The sequence below is a fragment of the Echeneis naucrates genome, chromosome 6 (genome assembly GCF_900963305.1).
Source record: "Echeneis naucrates chromosome 6, fEcheNa1.1, whole genome shotgun sequence".
Taxonomy (NCBI): Eukaryota; Metazoa; Chordata; class Actinopteri; order Carangiformes; family Echeneidae; genus Echeneis; species Echeneis naucrates.
In genome coordinates, this window is record NC_042516.1 from 4534222 (window position 1) to 4554228 (window position 20007).

Sequence of the window (20007 nt, forward strand, 5' to 3'; positions counted from 1 at the left end):
TCTCAAACCAAATCCTTTTCAGCCTGTATTCAATAAAAACAGATGGAGTGATTCACAGTCCAGTCAATTTATTACTGTTCATGTTTATAAGCACAACTATATGCTAATAAAAGGCAGATGCTAGCTAATTCTTCATGCCTTACACAGACTGGAGGACAACTTCACAGATATGATACACTTAGCAAGTATGCTTGCAGTGTCAGAAAAGGGCTTCAATATTTTTTCAGCATAGTCATAAATGTTGAAAAAATATTAGCAAATGTTGCAAATAGAAAGAAAAGATTATAACATTTTAAATAATGCTTTCTCAAAAAAAAAATCCAGGTCAGCTGATTCTTTATCCATCAACACTTCCTTTGTTCCATCTGCAGCACATGCTTGTCTAACAAACCTGCTCCACTGTGTGTTGGCACCTGCTGCTTCTTCACTAGCCAGAGAGCTACTTGGCCTCTTAGAGAAACACTCCCACAGATTACTGATGAACACTATGTCCGACCATACCAGATCAGATGGCACCTCTGATTTCTCCAGGAGCTGGGGTCGGGGTGACACTGCACATCGATTGCACAAGACTTGGTTGCTGCATCAAACATATGAGTAAATGCACGTACACAGCCTCCAATAGAAAACATTGAGAAAGAAATCATATTTTAGATGTAATAATGAAATCAAGTTTGTCACGCAAAATAAACTATGCAACCAATGCTAATGAAAACATGCCTCTGAGGCAAAGCAGTTCACCGGGTCTCAGGTATGTGTTTATGTTTAAATCCACTGCTTTGCTCTGGGATACATGTGTTACTTTGCAAGACTGACAGCAGCAACAGAGATATAGATAATACATTTGTCAAATATAGTTATTTAAAGTCATCATGTGTAGTGCCATGGGATACCCAAAGCAAAGGGAAGAAAAAGAAAGCCTTTTGGAGTCACCCATTTTGTTGCATATTAATTACCATTTACTTCTGTTTTCCAGTTCTAATCAATATAACACACTGTTCAAAGGGGATTGTGAAATGAACTCAATCTGGTCCCAGCAATTTCAAGCGCTATCTGAACTGTTAGTTCAGTTCATTCCAGTGGAATGTAGACCAGGGGAAGCTAGCAGCAGAAACCAGTAAGGGAAGTGAACGCTTTCCTGGTCTCATGATTGCTAGGCTGGGACCGAGAGTGCAGCCTCTGTTTGGCAGGAATTGAGGAAATAAGGGACCAATGAGAAGTTCTTCAGTGTAGCCTCATGGGTGACACCAGTGTCCTGCATCTCAAACCTGGAGGAGAAAAATAGACCTCAGTCAACATCACCTTTGCACAAGAAAGAAGGTTTCTTTGAGCAAATATCTTTGTAATGCACATATATACCACGAGTGCTTACCAGTCTCTGGAGGATATGACATAGTATACAGGAGGTGGGGGTGAGTCAGTGGCAGTGCAGAGCGGCTGACCCAAACTGTAGGCTCCAGCATGGCTAAACATGAGCCAGTCTCCGATGTTGAGTTCAGGTAACAAACAGTGCTCCACCACCTGGTCCAGGTCATCTCCAGAGGGACCCCATAGGCTGCTGCTGAACACTGGAGCATCCAGAGAGGTGTTCTGATAACATACAGGAGGAGTTGAAAAATAAACATCATCAATAAATGCAGCCTATACAGCTGAATTAGATTTTCAACATTTTTCATTCACTTTATAGAAGGATGTTCATTATATTCATCATCTTGATGATTTATGGTTTGGTCCATGAGTAAGCCATCTTATTGTCCAGTGTATTAAGGGGGTATTTAACCAGGCTGTGTCTATAAAGTTGAAAGAATGGATAAACTACGGTCACATCTTGTAGCCAGAAAATATTCTCAATTTACCTTGTGAACAGATGGAGCAGAAATCAACGTTTCAGAGTGTTTGCTGGCAAATGATCCATACACGCCCTCATTCATATAGTATTGGAACTCTGGCTCATCATTGGGAGATGGATCATCTGTTGGTGGACAGTGCACAACAGCTATCAGAGAGTAATATTTATTTTTAAACGTGTTTATATTTACCAGTTGCAAGAGCACAGTATTATTTTCACTGGCTGTCTCTCTCATCTGGCCCTGAAGACATTTACTGTAGTAAGAACTACCACAGAGGAAGTTTTACTTTGGGATTTTTGTTGATGGTCATCCTGGCTAGTCTGATCACATTACAAAATGGGATCTGTATAATATTATAGTTTGTGCCTCACATTTCTGCCATTCTCCTTGACACGACAGCTGAGTTATTTATTTATTTATTTATTTTTGGAACTGTGAACCTCCTCATTCATCCCAGTCATTGTTATGCAAAGAAAAGTTAAACGAATCAAATTTCTAAACACATAACTGTTTTTTATTCATGAGCCTTGAGAAGTGAATGTAAGGCCACTGACCGTGTGCCTGATCTCGTGCCACCACCTCCTTGGAGATGATGTTAACAGCCAGAGTGAAAGCAGAGGACACAAAAAATCTGCCAGGCTCAGCAATCACAGAAACCCCACTTGAAGGAGGGAAGTACAGGTCGACCATCGATATTACTGCACTGTTCATCTGAAAGACAAAAAACAAAACACAGTTGACAAGGGTAAAACTTGAGAACCAAAATGTATTAAAATTTTCAATGTATCATGGAAAAAAATATAGCCAAATCCATATCAGCACATTTCTCTACCACATTATACCACCCCACTGCTAATGTGTCCTTAATTTGACAAGCATATAGAAAAACACTGACCAGCTCAAGCTCAGTCTCAGAGCCACTAAAACCACCTCCAATGTCCAGGATTTTCATATTGAAGCCTATTTCTTCCTGAAGCAGAAAAAAAACAACTTGTAAATATGACATAAAAAGGATTTGATTACTAAAGCAATGACTGTTTCTGGAAAGAGCACAAGTGCCCAAAAGTCAAATATCCAACATTACTTACTCCCATATCGAAGACACAGCGGGCATCAGAGATGGCATGAACATACATCTGGTCGTCTTCACAGGAGCTTGAGATGTGAGACCTGTGAGTGTTGGATTGAGGGGTTAACAACAAAAAATGACATATACTAATGTATACTGTTAGTGGGTAATTGAAGACAGTTGCAATGGTCTTTGTAAACTATACTGTATTTAATCTCATTAAAAAACTGAATTGTTTTAAAGCAGATCAAGTGTTGACAGAAGTTGTATCGAAGTGTTCATAGACTTTCCAGATCCACTTTCCTTAAATTCATGAACCTCATCTGGTGTAGTTTAAGACACAGGGCAGATAGATAAGATCCTTTTTCATACTGGGACCCAGCAGGCTACAGAGAAGCTCACAGACACAAAAAAAAACCAAAAACAAAACAACCCACCCCCCCCCCCCCCCCCCCAAAAAAAAAAAAAAAAAAAAAAAAAAAAAAAATCAGAGTAAAAAAGAGTGATGGGAGACTGTGCCAAGTAAAAAGGGTTTTACTTGGCAAAACTTCCTATTAACTAACCCTAACCCATTATTGCAAAGAATACATACATATATATGTGTATTTTTATTTACTAAAATCATCCTAGAATGGTTTCCCTAAAAAAAAAAAATAAATAAATAAAATTTAAAATATATATATATATATATATATATATATATAAAGGATATCCTAGTCAATCGCAATGAATTGCTACAGGCCTCACCTGACACCCACAACCTGCACCCCCAATTCCTTGGCTTTCTCAAGCAGATGCCTGCAGTCCTTCAGGGAACAACCAAATGTCATGCTGATCTCATTGTCTGGGCAAGATGCTTCTGTTGATAACTGCAGCAGCAGCCTGAATTTACAGAGGAAACAAAAATCAAACACAAAGACTGGTAACTGTTTTGCTGAAAGAGAAAATAATCCTAATAAGTTTAATTAAGAAAAAAAACAATGAGTTATAAAACATATGCCACAAAGACAGAACAATGCCAAGAAACAAATGATGACAGACAAAAGAATACAGAAATACTTACTTAACAATACTAAGTTACACGAGCACAAGGACTAAAAGAATTAAGTACTAACTTGGCATTCGGATGGCAGCGGGAAATCTTGCGTAGCTCAGCTTCATTATCACACACAAGGAGGTCAATGCCATTTTTAGCAGCATATTTAATCTGGGAAACCTGTTTACAAACACCACTGTAGATGATATCTTCAGGAGCAATGCTGTGGCTCTGCACCAGTTTAAGTTCAGACTGATAAAGAGACAAAGACAGAATACCAATCCATTAATGTGGGTTAGTGAGCAGACATTTATCATGTCATGTCCACCCTGCATAATTTACCACAAACAAAACAGATGATTAACAGTAAAAAAACTAAGCACTGAGATTCACTGACTGCTTGGTGGTACCTTATAATTATTAATTATAAATATAATTATTTTTGATCCAAGAGTTTTGGAATATTAATCTAAATAAAAAAGGTACTAGTCTTTTCTCTGAGTGATAAGTAAAGATCTCAATTTGGGACCCTGTGAAATTATTGTATTAAAATGCTTGTTAACTGCTAAGAATGCAAATATGAAACCTAAATGATACATAGTGCAATCCTAGTCATTGTCTGTGAAGCAACATGAATTGACAAAAGTAATTTAATGTGCTTCTGACAGTACCTTATTGGTGCATATGAATCCAGTGCCGAGAGCAGCAAGAACTTCAATAACAGCTGGACTGCTGTTGATTCTGACAGTGTAGTAGGGTCGAATATGGGCCATGTGTGTTCGCCAGCGAACATGTTGCCTCATTATGACCCCCAAGTCTGCTACAAAGAATGCATTCTTCTCAGACTGAGGGGGAAAAATATACATGTGTACGAGTCAGAAATATATTTACATCAACACTGACAGTGGTTGCACAATATACAACATAACAACAGATATTAAACCATGTAACAAAGCAGGCTTTTTATAAAATTATAAATTCAAGCACACTAAGCAGTCCCATTTAATGTATAGAAATTGCAATAGTCAGATACCTTACCAGTGATTGTTCACAGATGTGGTTATCAATCATGTCACAGAGAGCCATGCCTCCCTCTAGTAGGCCAACAGAATACTGTGGTTCATCAGTAATATCTTTCATCCTTTCAACCGTTTTCCTCTAATCCGACAGGCATAAAGAATGTGGCTAATCTGAAGTGGTCTGGTTTGCTTGGTAGTTTGAGCCCCTGGGTTCATAGACTTTTGCAACAAACTGTAAAAGGAAAAGAGGAAAGTCAACATAACACATGAAATTCAACAAGCAAAACAAGTAGGCCCCATTTGGACAACAGAATTAACTAAAAGATAAATCTCCACAATCAAAAATTAATTTTGAGTGAGCATCCAATCAGAGCGCAGAACAGGTCTCATGTTATTGGACAGCTTTGTGGAAAAAGCCTATTCTTCTGAAAAGCCACTATCAAAACATTAAAGTCTGGGGCACAGGGTTCATTTACTTTACCATCAATTACTCCCAACACACACGATTAATCCCTGAGCTGGTGACCCATAACAGTTCTTTTTGAAGGCATTAAGCAAGGTACAATACTGTCTGCGGCCGTGTCACAGCTTTGCTTTCAAAAATATTGCAAGTACATCAGAGATAAACACTGACTTTACCAGATTCAATATGACTGTGGTTTTGGAAGGTTAAATGGGGAGACTGAACAATGTGCCTTGCGAGACTGCTATGTGGTGGAGTACTATGACAATGTTGATTTTGCTCTGAAGACAATTAAATTACTGAACCCATTAAAGATGGAATGTGAGGATTTGAATTACTAAATTCTCTGCAGAAAAAAGTGCTTATTGAATTTGAAAGACGAGTAAATCCTTTTGTCTCTTTAAAAATTAAGCATGACTTGATTCAACTTTCCATTCCCCTCATGAAAAAAAATGATGAATGCATGAATGTATATTTCGCATATGAACAAGATTAATGATTTTCCTTTATTGTAGCTACGTCTTGGCTGAAGAAACCTACTGCAGAAAAAAAAAATCTGTCAGAACACAGCATCCAGTTATTTTTATAGAAGTGCTGGAAATAGATCTGAAATAACTGTAGACTGTTTTTGATTTATCTGGGATGTGCTTTCATTAACAAACACATTTATTACTTCTGTCAAGAGTTTCAATTAAGCCATTTATCAGAATGCATTTATATTACAGTCAAACTGAATAAGGTAAAAGAAAACTATTTTGATTGCATTGTATTTTTTCTGTTATGATGATATATTTACATAGAGACTGAGCATGTTACAGTTCTTAAATTCAAAACCTCATTTACTCACATGGATAAGTCCTGGGATGAACTTGCCCACTATCAGCTAGGATCCCAAGGTGGCTCAGCGTTAAAGTCAAATGACTCTCGGTATAGAGCTGCCCCTAAATCCTCTGGATAGTTGTTGTACACCTGCAAAGGGACACAGGAATTCAGAAGTCAGAAGTCTGACGAGGAGAGCAACTGTTTCTCCAGAGACATGAGCTCCAGTCTGCTTTTACATGTCTGCCCTGTACAATAAAATGTGTTAACTGACCGGTGTGAGGAGGCAAAATTTGTGTTAAGGGCTAGGGTCAGCATGGGCGTTGCACACTGGTATAAATATATATTTATTTATTTGTAGGTGGGACATATTCTCTGTGTCATTGTTTACCCGAGTTTGAAATGTTATTCGTTTGAACATCACATTGCTGTTTATTATTTAATGAATGAAACTGATGCAACCATGACAAGCAGAATCTTTGCTTTGTTGAACAATAACAGTAAAAGGTATTTTAACACGCTTCCCCGACGTGTCTGCCTGCTGCTCATTCAAAATATTAACATGTCAGACTTGAGTGCTATTTTAACATATCTTTTGGATTCATTGGTAACGTTAAAATTAGCGTTAGCTGGCTACCTAGCAACATACAATAAATTGTTGTTGTTGTACACGAATCTAGGGGTCACATTTAAATAATGATACATCTGATTATCACAAAATATTCAGGTTAGCATAGCCAGCTCCCAAAGCTTACAGTGCGATAGCCGGCTTATTTGACAAATGCTAATAGGCGAGCTAACAACGCCGTTAGCTTGTGTTACTTACGTCTGCTGAAAACCCAAAAGAGGGGACAGAACGCTTTTTCTTTTTAGGCGGAATTTTTAAAGAGTGGTGGGGTTACAAAATGAGAAAGGGATAGCTGCCATGGACGTGGTGAAGTAGGCCGACTTTTTGTTTAGGTCTGAGCCACTACGGATCATTTACGGCGACGGCGCGGACGGCATCAGAGGAAGGCGAGTGGGAGGTGAGAAGGACCGACTGACAGCAGCGTCAAGTACACCAAATTAATAGTTTAACATCCGGTTAGTGTCAAAATAAAATCAATATTAAGACATACATGGCAACGTCTTTTCCGGCAATAAAGGTCAAGAGGTTTCAAATGTTTCTTTAAAATTTTGCGTCCATGAAACCTTTTTTGGGGTTGTTTCTAACATTTATGAATGGCCAAATAATATAAATTATGTGGTCGATTTCCTGGTCTGATTGTGCCTAAAAATGGTGACTTGATACAGCTCAGATGGGCGGAGTTTAGAGCTGTCAAAACCAAAGAATGACATCAGCTGCAATAATAGATGACATGTGGAGCAGTTAATAACAAAACCATGATTATCAGGGTAATTCTCCACAAATCCAAATGATAATTAAAATAACTATAGTCTTGTTTGAGAAGACAAATATATCTAATGTAGATGAGTTTGTTGTTTCTTCATCCTTTTCCTACACACCTTAACTAGTCTATTTTCTGTATGGTTTCTGTATATATTTTTTATCACAATATTAATTAAAAAGTCAAAGTATATTGTATCTGCTCTAATACAGACATATCTTGATTGACTGAAATCAATATCTATTATAACCTGTATGAACATATATTTGGCCAGTGTCAAATTGCTTAACATTACCTGTGTTATGTCTTCATTGTGTTTCCCATGGCTCTGTAAAAAGGACAAAATGCTGTCCAGTAAAATTTGCAAAATTTTCCTTTTTATCAGTTTCCAAAATCAAATCAAATCAAATCAAAATCAAAACTTCCATGAGTACTGAGCAGATGGATACATGCATTTTTTCTTGAAGTGAAGAGTCAAAAATAGGTTTTCCCATCCCTTCGGTTTGTTGTTGTGACTTTGAGGAGTTGTGTCTGCCTCTGAACTTGTAGGGTCGAGAGCAGTGTTTTTTTTTTTTTTTTTCAAGGAGATACATTTGCATGTCTCCCTCCTCAACAGTGTGGAGGAGGAGGGTGCCAAGGAGCGCTTGGCCACTTTCAGCTAAACAGAAGAAAATGTCTCTATTTGGTTACTGTTGACAGTCTGACCCTAGTATTAGGAGCTCAACATACCTGTCCAGAGACACTGGATTAAAATCTGATTGTGTTTGATGATTCCTCATTTGAGATTTTAAAACTTTAATGTCACATTTCAACCATGAACTATTACATTTTTAACTTTCTGTTTTGTTTTGTTTTTTTTATATTGAGAAATTATTATATTTCCCTTTGGCATTTTTGCTGTAACAATCCATTCATGTCTATATCTTTAAGTCAAAGTTCATTCTATGAGTGTTTTTGTCATCTAATTGTTCCCTAGGTGCACTGTTTTTGATTAAATGTTACATATTAACAAAGACTTGCAATACCTCTGTTCTGAACAAAGACTGCCCCAGAGACTTGGCCCACATCTGATTTTTTAACCTCAGTGGGTAGTTTTGTATAAGCATTTTTTTATCACACAGTCAATACAGAAATCAATAATTCAACGAGGATTACATATTAACCAATATCTCCTCAATCTTTACCACACCACGCTGATTTTTCCACATCACACAACTGTCCATGATGTGTTGTTTTTGAGTTGCTAACCAGAACAGTTGTGAATTCGCATAACTGCACATAACTGTGAATTTCTTCAGACTGTTAGATGAGCTTTGAGTACTCCTCGGGGAAAAATAAACAATAGCTGCATTTGTTTCACCAATAAAACTATTGCTTAGAGTCCATTGTAAAGGCTGGAGAGGCAACGTCTTTTCCTCAAACTGCAACACAAAAGCTGTTCCGTGTTTTGTGCCTGTTTGCTTCAACACTAAATGAGCCTATGTATATATAAGTCTAATCACACATAGCATCTAAAGTGGTTTCCAGTAAAGCACAATGTTTGATTTCCATTGTTTGGCTCATAATAGCCATCACAGCCACTGCGTATGCGACAGCGAAACATGTGTACCACCCACTGTGAGGGCAAATACTCCAGTGGCTGCATTGTGCAGCAGGAATTCTTATTTGCAAACATTACAAACAGATTACATCAGCATACCAATTTAGAAAGGACCAGCTCAGATTAACTGAGCCAAAAATCCCAAGTAAAAGAGTTGAAAACAACCAAGTGCAAAATAATGAAACACCTTCAATAAATGTATTCACTTCTTTTTATGCATAGAATTTGAACAAAACTCAATCAAGACCAGATGCCTGCAAATCCAGAGCATCTGGTCAAATCTGAATGAGTGAATGATTAAATCCTCCATGAATTGGTCTTATGCAACAAACTATAGTGTTGTTGGGTTACTCAGGAGTGGTCTTAGCTCTTTTGGCCAAAGAATGTTGCTAAGTAAAAGGAACTCCAAACAAACTTTTCCTCACACTGATCTGAATGTTAAGTAGGAGCATATAAAGCAGCTGTCAGCAGGAATATAACAAATACACAAAAGACTTGATCTGCAGGTGTATTTCAATGAATTTTCTGCAAACCTCCAGAAAGTAGTAAATAAGATGGAGTAAATAAGACAATTTAATGTATTAGGATTCTAATATTAAATATATTTGTCAGATGTACTTTGTTATGGTTTAAGATGTAATATATTCTTATTATTGAGTATTAAGAGCTTTTCTGGGTGCGTGTATGTCCCAGGTTTTGTTAGTTTTTGTCCTGTTATATACTGTAGTACTGTGACAGTCACTAGTCACTCAGGAAGAATAGCTTAATTGTGATTAGTTGGGTTTTTTTTTTTTTTTTGGCTCTATGCATGCCACCTAGAAGCAAACTTTCTTTATCTCTGGGCTTTCCCACTACATGTCATGTGCAACAATAGAGTAAAAGCTGCGGAGAGATACAGTAAGATATACCATGATGGCCAAACAATAACACAGTCTAAAAAATTATGCACATTTCACCCTCATTTCCTTTCTGCCAAGATAGACTGCATGATAATTAATTATAATAAGTTCACAAGATAACTCTGTGTCAGTAGTTGAGATGAGCATGTGTGGTACATGGTTTACTATAAAAGTACAATATATCTGAGACACCACCAGGTAGATCCTATGAACTGCACTCATCTATGTTTTTTATGATTTTCTGAAATGTTTTACAAATAAGTAATAAACACATGCAGTGACTAGTGTGTCTGTGTCTGTGAGCACAGAAATAGCCATCATACTGTTTATGGATCTTACTCTGTACTCTCATATACCAAGAAGGTATCAACATATATATGTGTGTGTGTGTGTGTGTGTGTGTGTGTGTGTGTGCACATGTATATCTAGAAGAACTAGGTCATTGTGGTCCAAATCAACTAAGTGCAGGTCATATACAGATTGGATAGTTGATGTGCAGTGAGACAGTGTATACAAAGCATTTACACATTAATTCCTGGAACACACAAGTTATTCAACAACAAAGATGTGATTGCCTCGTTGTGCAACTACAAGGGGAAAAACAGAGAGCGCAGGTAGTTGCATAGTGCCAATTACAACTGGTTGTATTCTCATGCTCTAAGATAACTGGGCCTATTTCAAGGACCATGAGGATAACATTAAGATAAATGACAGAACGCCTTCATAAGAAGCTGTGATGATAGATGAGTCCACAGTGTTTAACTGTGTATACGAGTGGCAACAATTATGATTATATATATATATATATATATATATATATATATATATATATATATGCATAGGTCCCATTTATTGATAAAACAACACTCTTTTGTCTTTTTGGACCAGAGGATATTATGCACTAGACTCGGCGATCGCCTGTGCTCTGCAGACTGACTGTGGCGTGTGTGTATGTGTCCTGATAACATCCCAGCAGACTGGCCTCTAGCCAGTCATGGGCAAACTCACCATGTCGTTTGATGTTGAGGGTTGGCTCCAGGCAGACCAAGCATTGTGTCCTAAACAATGAACCCCAGACCCACTGAACTATAAACATGTCCCTTTGGGGGCGTTTTCCAAAGATTCTGTACAGGAGACACCCAACACCAGGAAACCTGACCCAGCTTTTCCAATTTTAGCAACTCTAAAGTCACAAATGCTGCTGACTTGGCATCCAAGATTGACCATTGGTAATGTCCTTGGAATTGGTAATGTCCTTGGAATGTTGACTGAAGCTCAAATCTGGGGTGGAGTTCTTATAATCTGGGATATTTATGAAAAATTCATATTATAAAAAACTGAAAGAAATTTCCCTCACCCAAATGAACTTTTGTTAAATTCACACGAAATGTCTGCCCCCTTTTAGAAAATAAAGTAATTATTCATGGCTGAACATGTGCTCCGCAGGGTTGGGCTCTACTAGGGGTGGTACTGTGCTATATGTTGGCAATTATCTGGCCTAGGGAAATATTGCTAAAGCAGCAGAAAATGCAAATTTTGTTAATGTAATTGTAGTGTGTTATTATTGCAGATGGTTTCATTTCAATTTATGATCCTTAGTGAATAATAATAATAATAATAACAACAACAACAACAATTCATCTTCAACTGTTTCCAGGTTATAGGGTGTTCTGGAGCCAATCCTAGCTCACACCAGGCTAGAGTGGGATACACACTGGACAGGTCACCAGTCCATCACAGGGCCAACACACAGAGACAGACAGAGACCAACAACCACTCACACTCAGACCTACGGACAATTTAGAGTCACCAGTTAACCTAAACATGATGTCTTTGCATGGGGAGAACACATTAACTCCACACAAATAGGCCCCAGGCCTGGGAACTAAACCCGTGACCTTCTTATTGTGGATTGGCAGCGCTTACCACCATTCCAATATTTTGTTGTTGCTGATGATGATGATGATGATGGCATGCCTATAAAATTCAGATGTTCTGAACAAATAACTGACTAACTGCATGTATGTATGTCCTGATCGCTCCTGTACTGTTTTATTCCATCTTCCAGGTTAAAGGAGTTTGCTGGAGGTGAAGAGGTCGGACCTGGCTTCAGGCGCTGCAGTTCCGTCGATCCGCCGGCTGTGGCCGCTGTTTAGTTTGCCGGTAAGCCGAGGGACAGGCCTTCCGGTTCCCCTGGCAAATCAGCTGACTCCGATGCTGCTGTCAGGAGACCTCACGAACTCAATTGAATGGCAACTATGAAAATGATCAGGCCATAGAAACACCACAGTCGCCTCCATTTGATTGGTACCGGCTGCATTTCAACACACAGGTGAGTGAATTTGTGGAACAATTCCATAATGTTCCGCCCGTGTTGTTGTTGGGAGCTGAGCTAAGTGGCTAACGGTAGCTAATCCCTGCTGGATGGGGCTTGACCTTAACCATTGTTTTTTTTGGCAGATTCTTTTGACATGAAGTGCCGTTCATTCATTGTCAATACCTATTCAATCTTATGTAGCTAAATAGAAGGGCTAGAAATACATTAAGGTTGGTTTGTATTGGATTTGGACCCTGAGTGAGCTCCTGATACCAATGTAGCGTTATTTCAGCAACCTGCTCAAAGGTAAACAGCATCCGTGCCCTCACTGACAGCACTGAGGGTCATTGATGGACGGACAGACTTAGTGGGGGTTATTGACTGAGTAATAACAGAGAAAGACATTAGACTAAGTGTAGCTTTCCTTTCAGTTTTTTTCTAGCTGCACCAGTTCTGCAATCATGACAGAGTTTTGGTTGATCTCTGCACCTGGAGAGAAGACCTGCCAGCAAACATGGGACAAAATGATGGCAGCCACAACACGGGCCAACAATCTCTCCACCAACCACAAGTTCAACATACCAGACCTCAAGGTTAGTATTGATTTATCCCCTATTTGTTGTGTTTCATTTGTCCCTCCCTGTAAACAACATCAACTGGTTGATAATATGGAATCCTTACAATGTATACTGTAATTCCCTGAGGTCATTATTTTCTTTCTTGCACCACTCAGTTCAAAGAAGTTAGATATTGGAAGTATGTGTAGGTCTCAAAACACCACTCACCTTGTCTGACTACTCACGTTGTATATCCACTGTCAAGAATAAGCTGAGTTTGTATATTGGGAGCAGCCTTTACTCTGATGCCTTCCCTGCATGTTGAAGCATTAGTAAGATGAAGTTTTAGTTCATAGAGCACTTCAGCTTGTCTGGATCCCCTCAGTGCTGAAGGTGAGGTAACCCCACTGACCTTGCTGCCACATTGGGCTGCAAAGTTCTCTTGGAACTGTTAGCAATGCATGAGCGAGTCTGGACAAAGAGGCGCCGCTCTAAGCACATAGGGCCCCCTGGATGTCACTGTAAGCTGATTGAACCCTAGATGTCACTATTTAAACACAACCCTGCTGACCCACATGTCAAGACTGATGATGAGTCAAAAGTCACAATGTGTTGAAGTTTCATTTTTTGTTCTCGGTGTCAAAAAACAGGTCGGGACACTAGATGTCTTGGTCGGACTGTCGGATGAATTGGCCAAGCTAGACTCCTTTGTTGAAAGGTATTCAATGTCCTCTCTATCCCTGGAGAGTAATTATTGTAGTATTTAAATCATCAATTTATGGAGGTTTTGATACACTTTAAATACACTCTGTAAATCTAGAAAATCTCTCATAACCTGTGCAACACTCTAGCCTCTCTGATGTAGCGGGTTTACCACTGCCTCACCTTGTAACAATGAGGAATTTCACAGAGGCCTGAGACTAGAGAGCCTAGCTGTCTAAACTTGGTCAGTTACAGTTGGGTGACACACCAGCAGCTCTTTCTTTAGTTATATTTATACAAGATGACTTATGTGCTGCAAGTAGTTTTGAGTGTAATTTATAGTCTTTTGAAAATATGACATCAAAAACTCACACACAGCCATCACAGCCTGAGGCCTGCTCTGCTTCCTCTGTGGATATTCCCAAAACTGTGAGAAAGACCAATTTAGCCACTCATTTTCACATGTTTGTCTGCAGTCTGTTTTTAATCTAGTTCCTTTCAAAGTCTCCATCCAGTATGTGTGGAAAGAGGAGAATAACTAACTATTAATAACTACTAATAACTACTAATAACTATTCTTTTTCACTGATTTGAACGATTAATGGTGAGTTTGGTCAAGTTTTCATTTGCTACTACCATCTACATTGGCAGCCAGGTGTTTCAGCCATTTATCTGTCATATTTATCTATTCTGCCTCTCTGATGGGTTGCTGAACAGGCTGGTAAAAATCTTGGATCTTTAAAAGTCTGCCATTTAATAATTGCCTTGTCATGAATTAGCCTTTAACAGGTGTATGTTAAACTTTTTCATGTGTCTGTATATTTGTGTAAAATTTTGAGGTTGAGTTCATGGTGGTCATGTGAGCATGTCTGGTATAAATGTGTGGTTGACTCTGGCTTTGTGCATGAAATTTGTGTTGGCATGGAGAGTTTTGATGTCTCCTGGTTTTTCACAGTGTGGTGAAGAAAGTAGCTCAGTACATGGCTGACGTGCTGGAGGACAGTCGAGACAAAGTACAGGAGAACCTGCTGGCCAATGGAGGTACAGTCATGATACTGTGGATTATTTTGCTAACAGAAACATGGTAATTACTGAGTAAACAGAGAATAGGTCTTTCACATGGTATCCTCCATAGAGGAAAAAAATCTATGCTGGCGATCTAAATGTGTTAGCAGTCACGTGATTCAAATTAATTGGTATTTAACGGTGCTGAGGTTTGGGGATATCCATCTCTGACACTTTTGATTTAGAAATCACAGTATGTCTTTGGCGCTCAACGGTTCTTGTTAACACTATTCATAATAAGAGTTGTTTATTAGCCAGAGTGACTGAATAACCTAGTCTGTACTTAATACTTAGGAGTCTGGTTAGGTATGAGACCCATTTAAAAGACTCAGCTATTAACCAAACTGATTGTATCAATTGGGTAGTTTCACAGGAACAAATCAAATTTCTCCTGTGCTAGCCAACCGACCATTGAACAATATACTCTGCTGTTGATTTGGGAGACATTTCAGTATTTACGTGCTCATAACTCCCAAAAGCCTTTTAAATTTTGACTGGCCTTCAGGTGACACAGAAGGGAGCAGAAGTGTATGTTGCGTATAAGGCTCTGCTGCAAACATAATTACCCTTACTTCATGATTACATTTAAATACAGCACTACCCCACATCAGATCAAAGGACATTTAAACTTTATTTGTACCTCCTGTTCACACTGAACCCAGAAATGCTGTTGTGCTGAAATATTTTTTTAACCTTAGGTTTTTCTTGATAAAAGGATAATTGAAAATGTTGTTTTGTTTTGTTTTTTTTTTTGGGGGGGGGGTACCCAGAGAGGTAAATAGGAAATTCAGTATTTTCCAATTTAGAAAACTTTTGCAGTGTATAAACAAACAGCTCTACCAAACCTTTAGCCAACCATAATGACATAAAAGACAAATGATAACATAGCATATCTTTTTCTGGGTTTTTCAGTTGATCTTGTCACCTACATCACAAGATTTCAGTGGGACATGGCAAAATATCCCATCAAGCAGTCACTTAAAAACATCTCTGAAATCATCTCAAAGGTAGGTCACTCCATTTCATTTAAATATTTATATCTGTACCATGCCATTGAAACCATATTTTTCTGTCTTTTTGTTGCAATCCATTTGAGCTTTGCTTCTCATCTTTTCCAGCAAGTGACTCAGATCGACAATGACCTGAAAACAAGAGCATCAGCTTATAACAATCTGAAGGGAAACCTGCAGAACCTAGAAAGGAAGAATGCGTAAGTGATGCACAAATTACTAAAAGGCATTACTAACTTCATGTTAAAAAAAGGTCGAAATGTAGTGTCACCAAACACCAGGAGCACTTTTACTAGTGTGTGTAAAAGAATTCATGAAGACAAAAATGAAACTTTCCCCCTTGTTTTAAGCAACAGAGTGGCTCTTAGCAGAGTTGTTGGCTCGACATTTGATCCTTGTACCTAAGTGCCATACCAGAACATTCCTCAAAACATCTTATTTCACTCCTGGCATCATTATCTAAATCCCTTTTTTTGTTTTACAGATTTTCTGTTCACTCAGAGTATCAGACAAATTAGTTTTATTCCCTCTTGCTTTGCTGTGTCTCATCAGTGGAGTTTCTGGGATTACTGGACATGTTATGACCATGTCAGCATGGGTTAAAAAGTTACTGCAACTGCACAATGCTTTGTCAACATCAGGAACCCTTGACGTATTTGTCGTTGTTATTGTGTTGTTGTAACACTGTGGTTTGCCACTAGGGGGAGCTTGCTGACCAGGAGCCTTGCTGACATTGTCAAAAAGGAGGACTTTGTGTTGGACTCTGAGTACCTCATCACTCTGCTGGCAGTTGTACCAAAGTGAGCAGTACATCACCAGTAAACCACAGACTTCTGGAAAAAAAATAAATAAATAAAAATTGAAGCAGAGAGAAAGAAGGTAAAATGCCTCTACATCATTTCAGAGATAGATTAACTTTATCATGCTGGTTGGTCCTTTCAGGACAGCGTATACTGACTGGCAGAAAACATATGAAACACTTGCTGAGATGGTTGTGCCTCGATCCTCAAAGTGAGTGATGTTCTCATATCTCATATCTCATATTGCATCAAACAATTTGATTTTTTTTTTTAGAAAAGCAACAATATCAAATATTTGTTTCGCCTGATTTTCTCTGTATTTCATTCAGTCTTGTATTCGTTTTTTATATATTCTGGAGTTATCTCAGCAGTGCCATCACAGGAGAATAACACCTTTCTCTTCTCCCAGTCTGCTTTTTGAAGACAACGACAGCGGCCTGTTTAGTGTCACTCTGTTCAGGAAAGCCATTGATGATTTCAAACACAAAGCCAGAGAGAACAAGTAAGATCAAAATCACAGTCACAATGTGTGAATCACAAGGCATATAGTGTCCAAAAAGAAAAATTAGCTTGATTTCAAAAGAAGCCAGGCTATTTGGTAAATATAAATAGAGCCAACTATAAATACATGTATCAAGATAGTGGGCAAGAATTACCACTGACTATACAGAGCAATTTTATTATTTTTACACAGAGGATTTTTAAATGTGTGAAGAATGTAAGAAATATGCATGTTATTGCCTTTTTAGGTTCACAGTGAGAGACTTTCAGTACAATGAGGAGGAAATGAAAGCAGACAAAGAAGAGATGACGCGGCTCTCTACAGACAAGAAGAAGCAGTTTGTATGTAGCATAGTTTTTAAGTTGTTTGTTACGTTTTAAAAATAGTTGTGTGTTTTTTGTTTTTTTTTTTGCTGCTGTTGAAATGGTTGAAAAGGTGTTAACTCCCACTCTTGATCGTGTAAGTGAGGCAAAAAGCTCTTGGTATACTCGGAAAGATTGTTAAAAAATTATATTATTCTGGATTGTCACCGTGGAATATTTTAATAAAATCTATGGGGCAATGAAACATGAAAAACCTGAAACAGAACTAACTTTAATAATATCCAAATTTTGTTGTATTGTGTTGACATTTCTTTCAGTAACTTCCAAAGTTGTTACACAATAATGGACTTAGCTTTCCCACTGTAATCTCTGCAAGAAAACCACTTTTTAAGTTGTTTTTTTAAAATCAGAAAAGAACCAGTTACAGCCAGCAGCAGTCAGAAAATTCCACTGCGCAGTGAGCCAGAGTATGATAAGCAGCAAACATTTGGGTCATGAGTTACAAATTCATTCAGGTTTGTAAAACTGCTGTACTCCAAATGAATAATTACTATTGAATAGCTTTTCTAACCCTGAGATGCTTTTCCTCTTTGCAGGGGCCACTCGTCAGATGGCTGAAAGTGAACTTTAGTGAAGCCTTCATTGCATGGATCCACATTAAAGCACTAAGAGTCTTTGTGGAATCTGTTTTAAGGTTCAGCATTCATACAGCACAGTCCTAACAGTATCTGTCAGTTAAATGTTATAGGTAGCAATAGTAAAACTATGTTGCTCAGTTATAGTGATGTGGTCCTCCTGCAGATATGGGCTGCCAGTGAACTTTCAGGCCATGCTGCTGCAGCCAAGTAAGAAGACCATGAAGAAGCTGAGAGAGGTGCTTAATGACCTTTACAAACATCTGGACAGCAGTGCAGCTGCTATCATTGATGTGAGTACTTGGTGGTTTTGTGTAAAGATCTTAATGTAAGGTCATAGTATTAAAAAAATGTACGTTACAACAAATTCATAACTCACTGATCATGAGAGATGTATTCATTCATAGCTGAACATAGCTATAATACCTTTATGACCCAAAAGAACAGATATATATATATATATATATATATATATATATATATATACCTAAAAAGTCTGAGGCGAAATCCAAGGAACCTGGGATTGTGGTTGAGAGAGATCTTTATTACTCACTATTAAAGGCTTTGGTGCTCTTCTCAGAGCTCCCTTGATTCGAAAGATGATGATCTTTTTTCTTTATTCATGAAACATGACTGTTTCTGTTCATGCTGCATCAACCACTGTTTCAAGTAATAAGTAATTATTAGGAAGAGATTTTCTCTTAGTTGGATGGAGTGAAAATTTGCTTCAGTGGGATCCTGTAAAACAGATGTTTGTCTCATTTGGGAAATCACTCCCGACATTCAGTCATTCCAACTGCTGCTTACAAGCACAAACAACAATTGTTTCCTGTCTTTTCATTTCCAGTCTGCAATGGACATCCCAGGCTTGAACCTGAGCCAGCAGGAGTATTATCCTTATGTCTACTACAAGATCGACTGCAACCTTTTGGACTTCAAAGTTTAACCCTTTCTCACAATTTTGTCTTTATGCTGAGTGTTCATTAAGTTATGTTTCTCCTGGTACAAGCTTTCCATTCTTCCTTCCCCCTCCATCCAAAATTCCAGCAGTCTGTGTCCTCACTGTCTCCTCTCCACATCAGCTGCTTGAATGACGACGCTGCATGTTCATTCCTTGTGGTGAAAAGGCTCATCGACCAGCTTCTATCACTTTTACAAACAAGGGACAAAAAACAACTTTTAAATATTGTTTTTGTTTACAGTTTGTTTTTCTTCACACACCACACAAGTAATTGATTTTTGATGTGAAATTAATTAAGAAATCAAAAGAGTTGTGTATTTACCATGTCATTCCACATGTTGTGGTGTGTGTTTATAGCTACATTTTCTGCATTGGTGTTGAGAGATTTGTGATTACATCTGGGCAGTTTACTATTGCGCCCATGACATCCAGATCTCTTTGTCTGTGAGATTGTGGGTTACCCCCGGAAACATTGTGAAACTAAGATGTAATTTGAGTGTGTATTGTTTCATGTTGTGTATATTTGCTGTCAAAAGAGATCTATATCTGAGTATTATGTAAGCCATTGATTGAATAAATATGATTGAATGAATCATATGATATGAGTGATAGGCTGTGAATGTGACATGGAAACGTTCATGGGGGAGGAATGGATGTATCCATAAGATAAGTAAAAACACTTTCTCAGTGGAGTCACAAATTCAATTGTGGAGCTGCCGGTAATTTTAAGGAAACTTCCTATTCTTCCAATAATTAGTTGGAATGCACCCAACTTCAAGGAAGATACTCAGGTCTCTGCATAGGCGACCAGCTGCATGTGCAGACAGCAGAGGGCACCATAAAGCCCTTTCATGGTTTTTGATGGTAGTGCAGTCATCTGCCTCACAGAAGCTACTGGAAATCACAAATGTAGACTTTGGAATAAATGCTTAACCTGGGAACTCCAACCTGTTTAATCAACTGTAACATGTTCCCTACTAATACACAGTATA

General features: G+C 38.2%; 2 protein-coding genes across 2 annotated transcripts; one reads left to right on the top strand and one right to left on the bottom strand.

The window, feature by feature from the left end:
- Window positions 1–67: 67 nt before the first annotated feature.
- On the bottom strand, window positions 68–7265 carry LOC115044924 (antizyme inhibitor 1). Its single transcript, XM_029504280.1, has 12 exons — window positions 7083–7265; window positions 6285–6406; window positions 4994–5206; window positions 4627–4800; window positions 4035–4207; window positions 3667–3801; window positions 2939–3020; window positions 2746–2820; window positions 2405–2561; window positions 1857–1972; window positions 1373–1590; window positions 68–1268 (listed from the first exon to the last, which is right to left on the bottom strand). Exons 3-12 carry the CDS (start codon window positions 5093–5095, stop codon window positions 1154–1156), a joined length of 1347 nt encoding a protein of 448 aa, XP_029360140.1. The 5' UTR covers window positions 5096–5206; window positions 6285–6406; window positions 7083–7265; the 3' UTR covers window positions 68–1153.
- Window positions 7266–12342: 5077 nt separating this feature from the next.
- atp6v1c1a (ATPase H+ transporting V1 subunit C1a) lies at window positions 12343–19603 on the top strand. The gene is made up of 13 exons (XM_029504547.1): window positions 12343–12475; window positions 12892–13053; window positions 13668–13735; window positions 14675–14760; window positions 15697–15791; window positions 15903–15994; window positions 16496–16594; window positions 16737–16805; window positions 17004–17096; window positions 17344–17437; window positions 18016–18113; window positions 18221–18347; window positions 18902–19603. Exons 2-13 carry the CDS (start codon window positions 12922–12924, stop codon window positions 18998–19000), a joined length of 1152 nt encoding a protein of 383 aa, XP_029360407.1. The 5' UTR covers window positions 12343–12475; window positions 12892–12921; the 3' UTR covers window positions 19001–19603.
- Window positions 19604–20007: the final 404 nt, after the last annotated feature.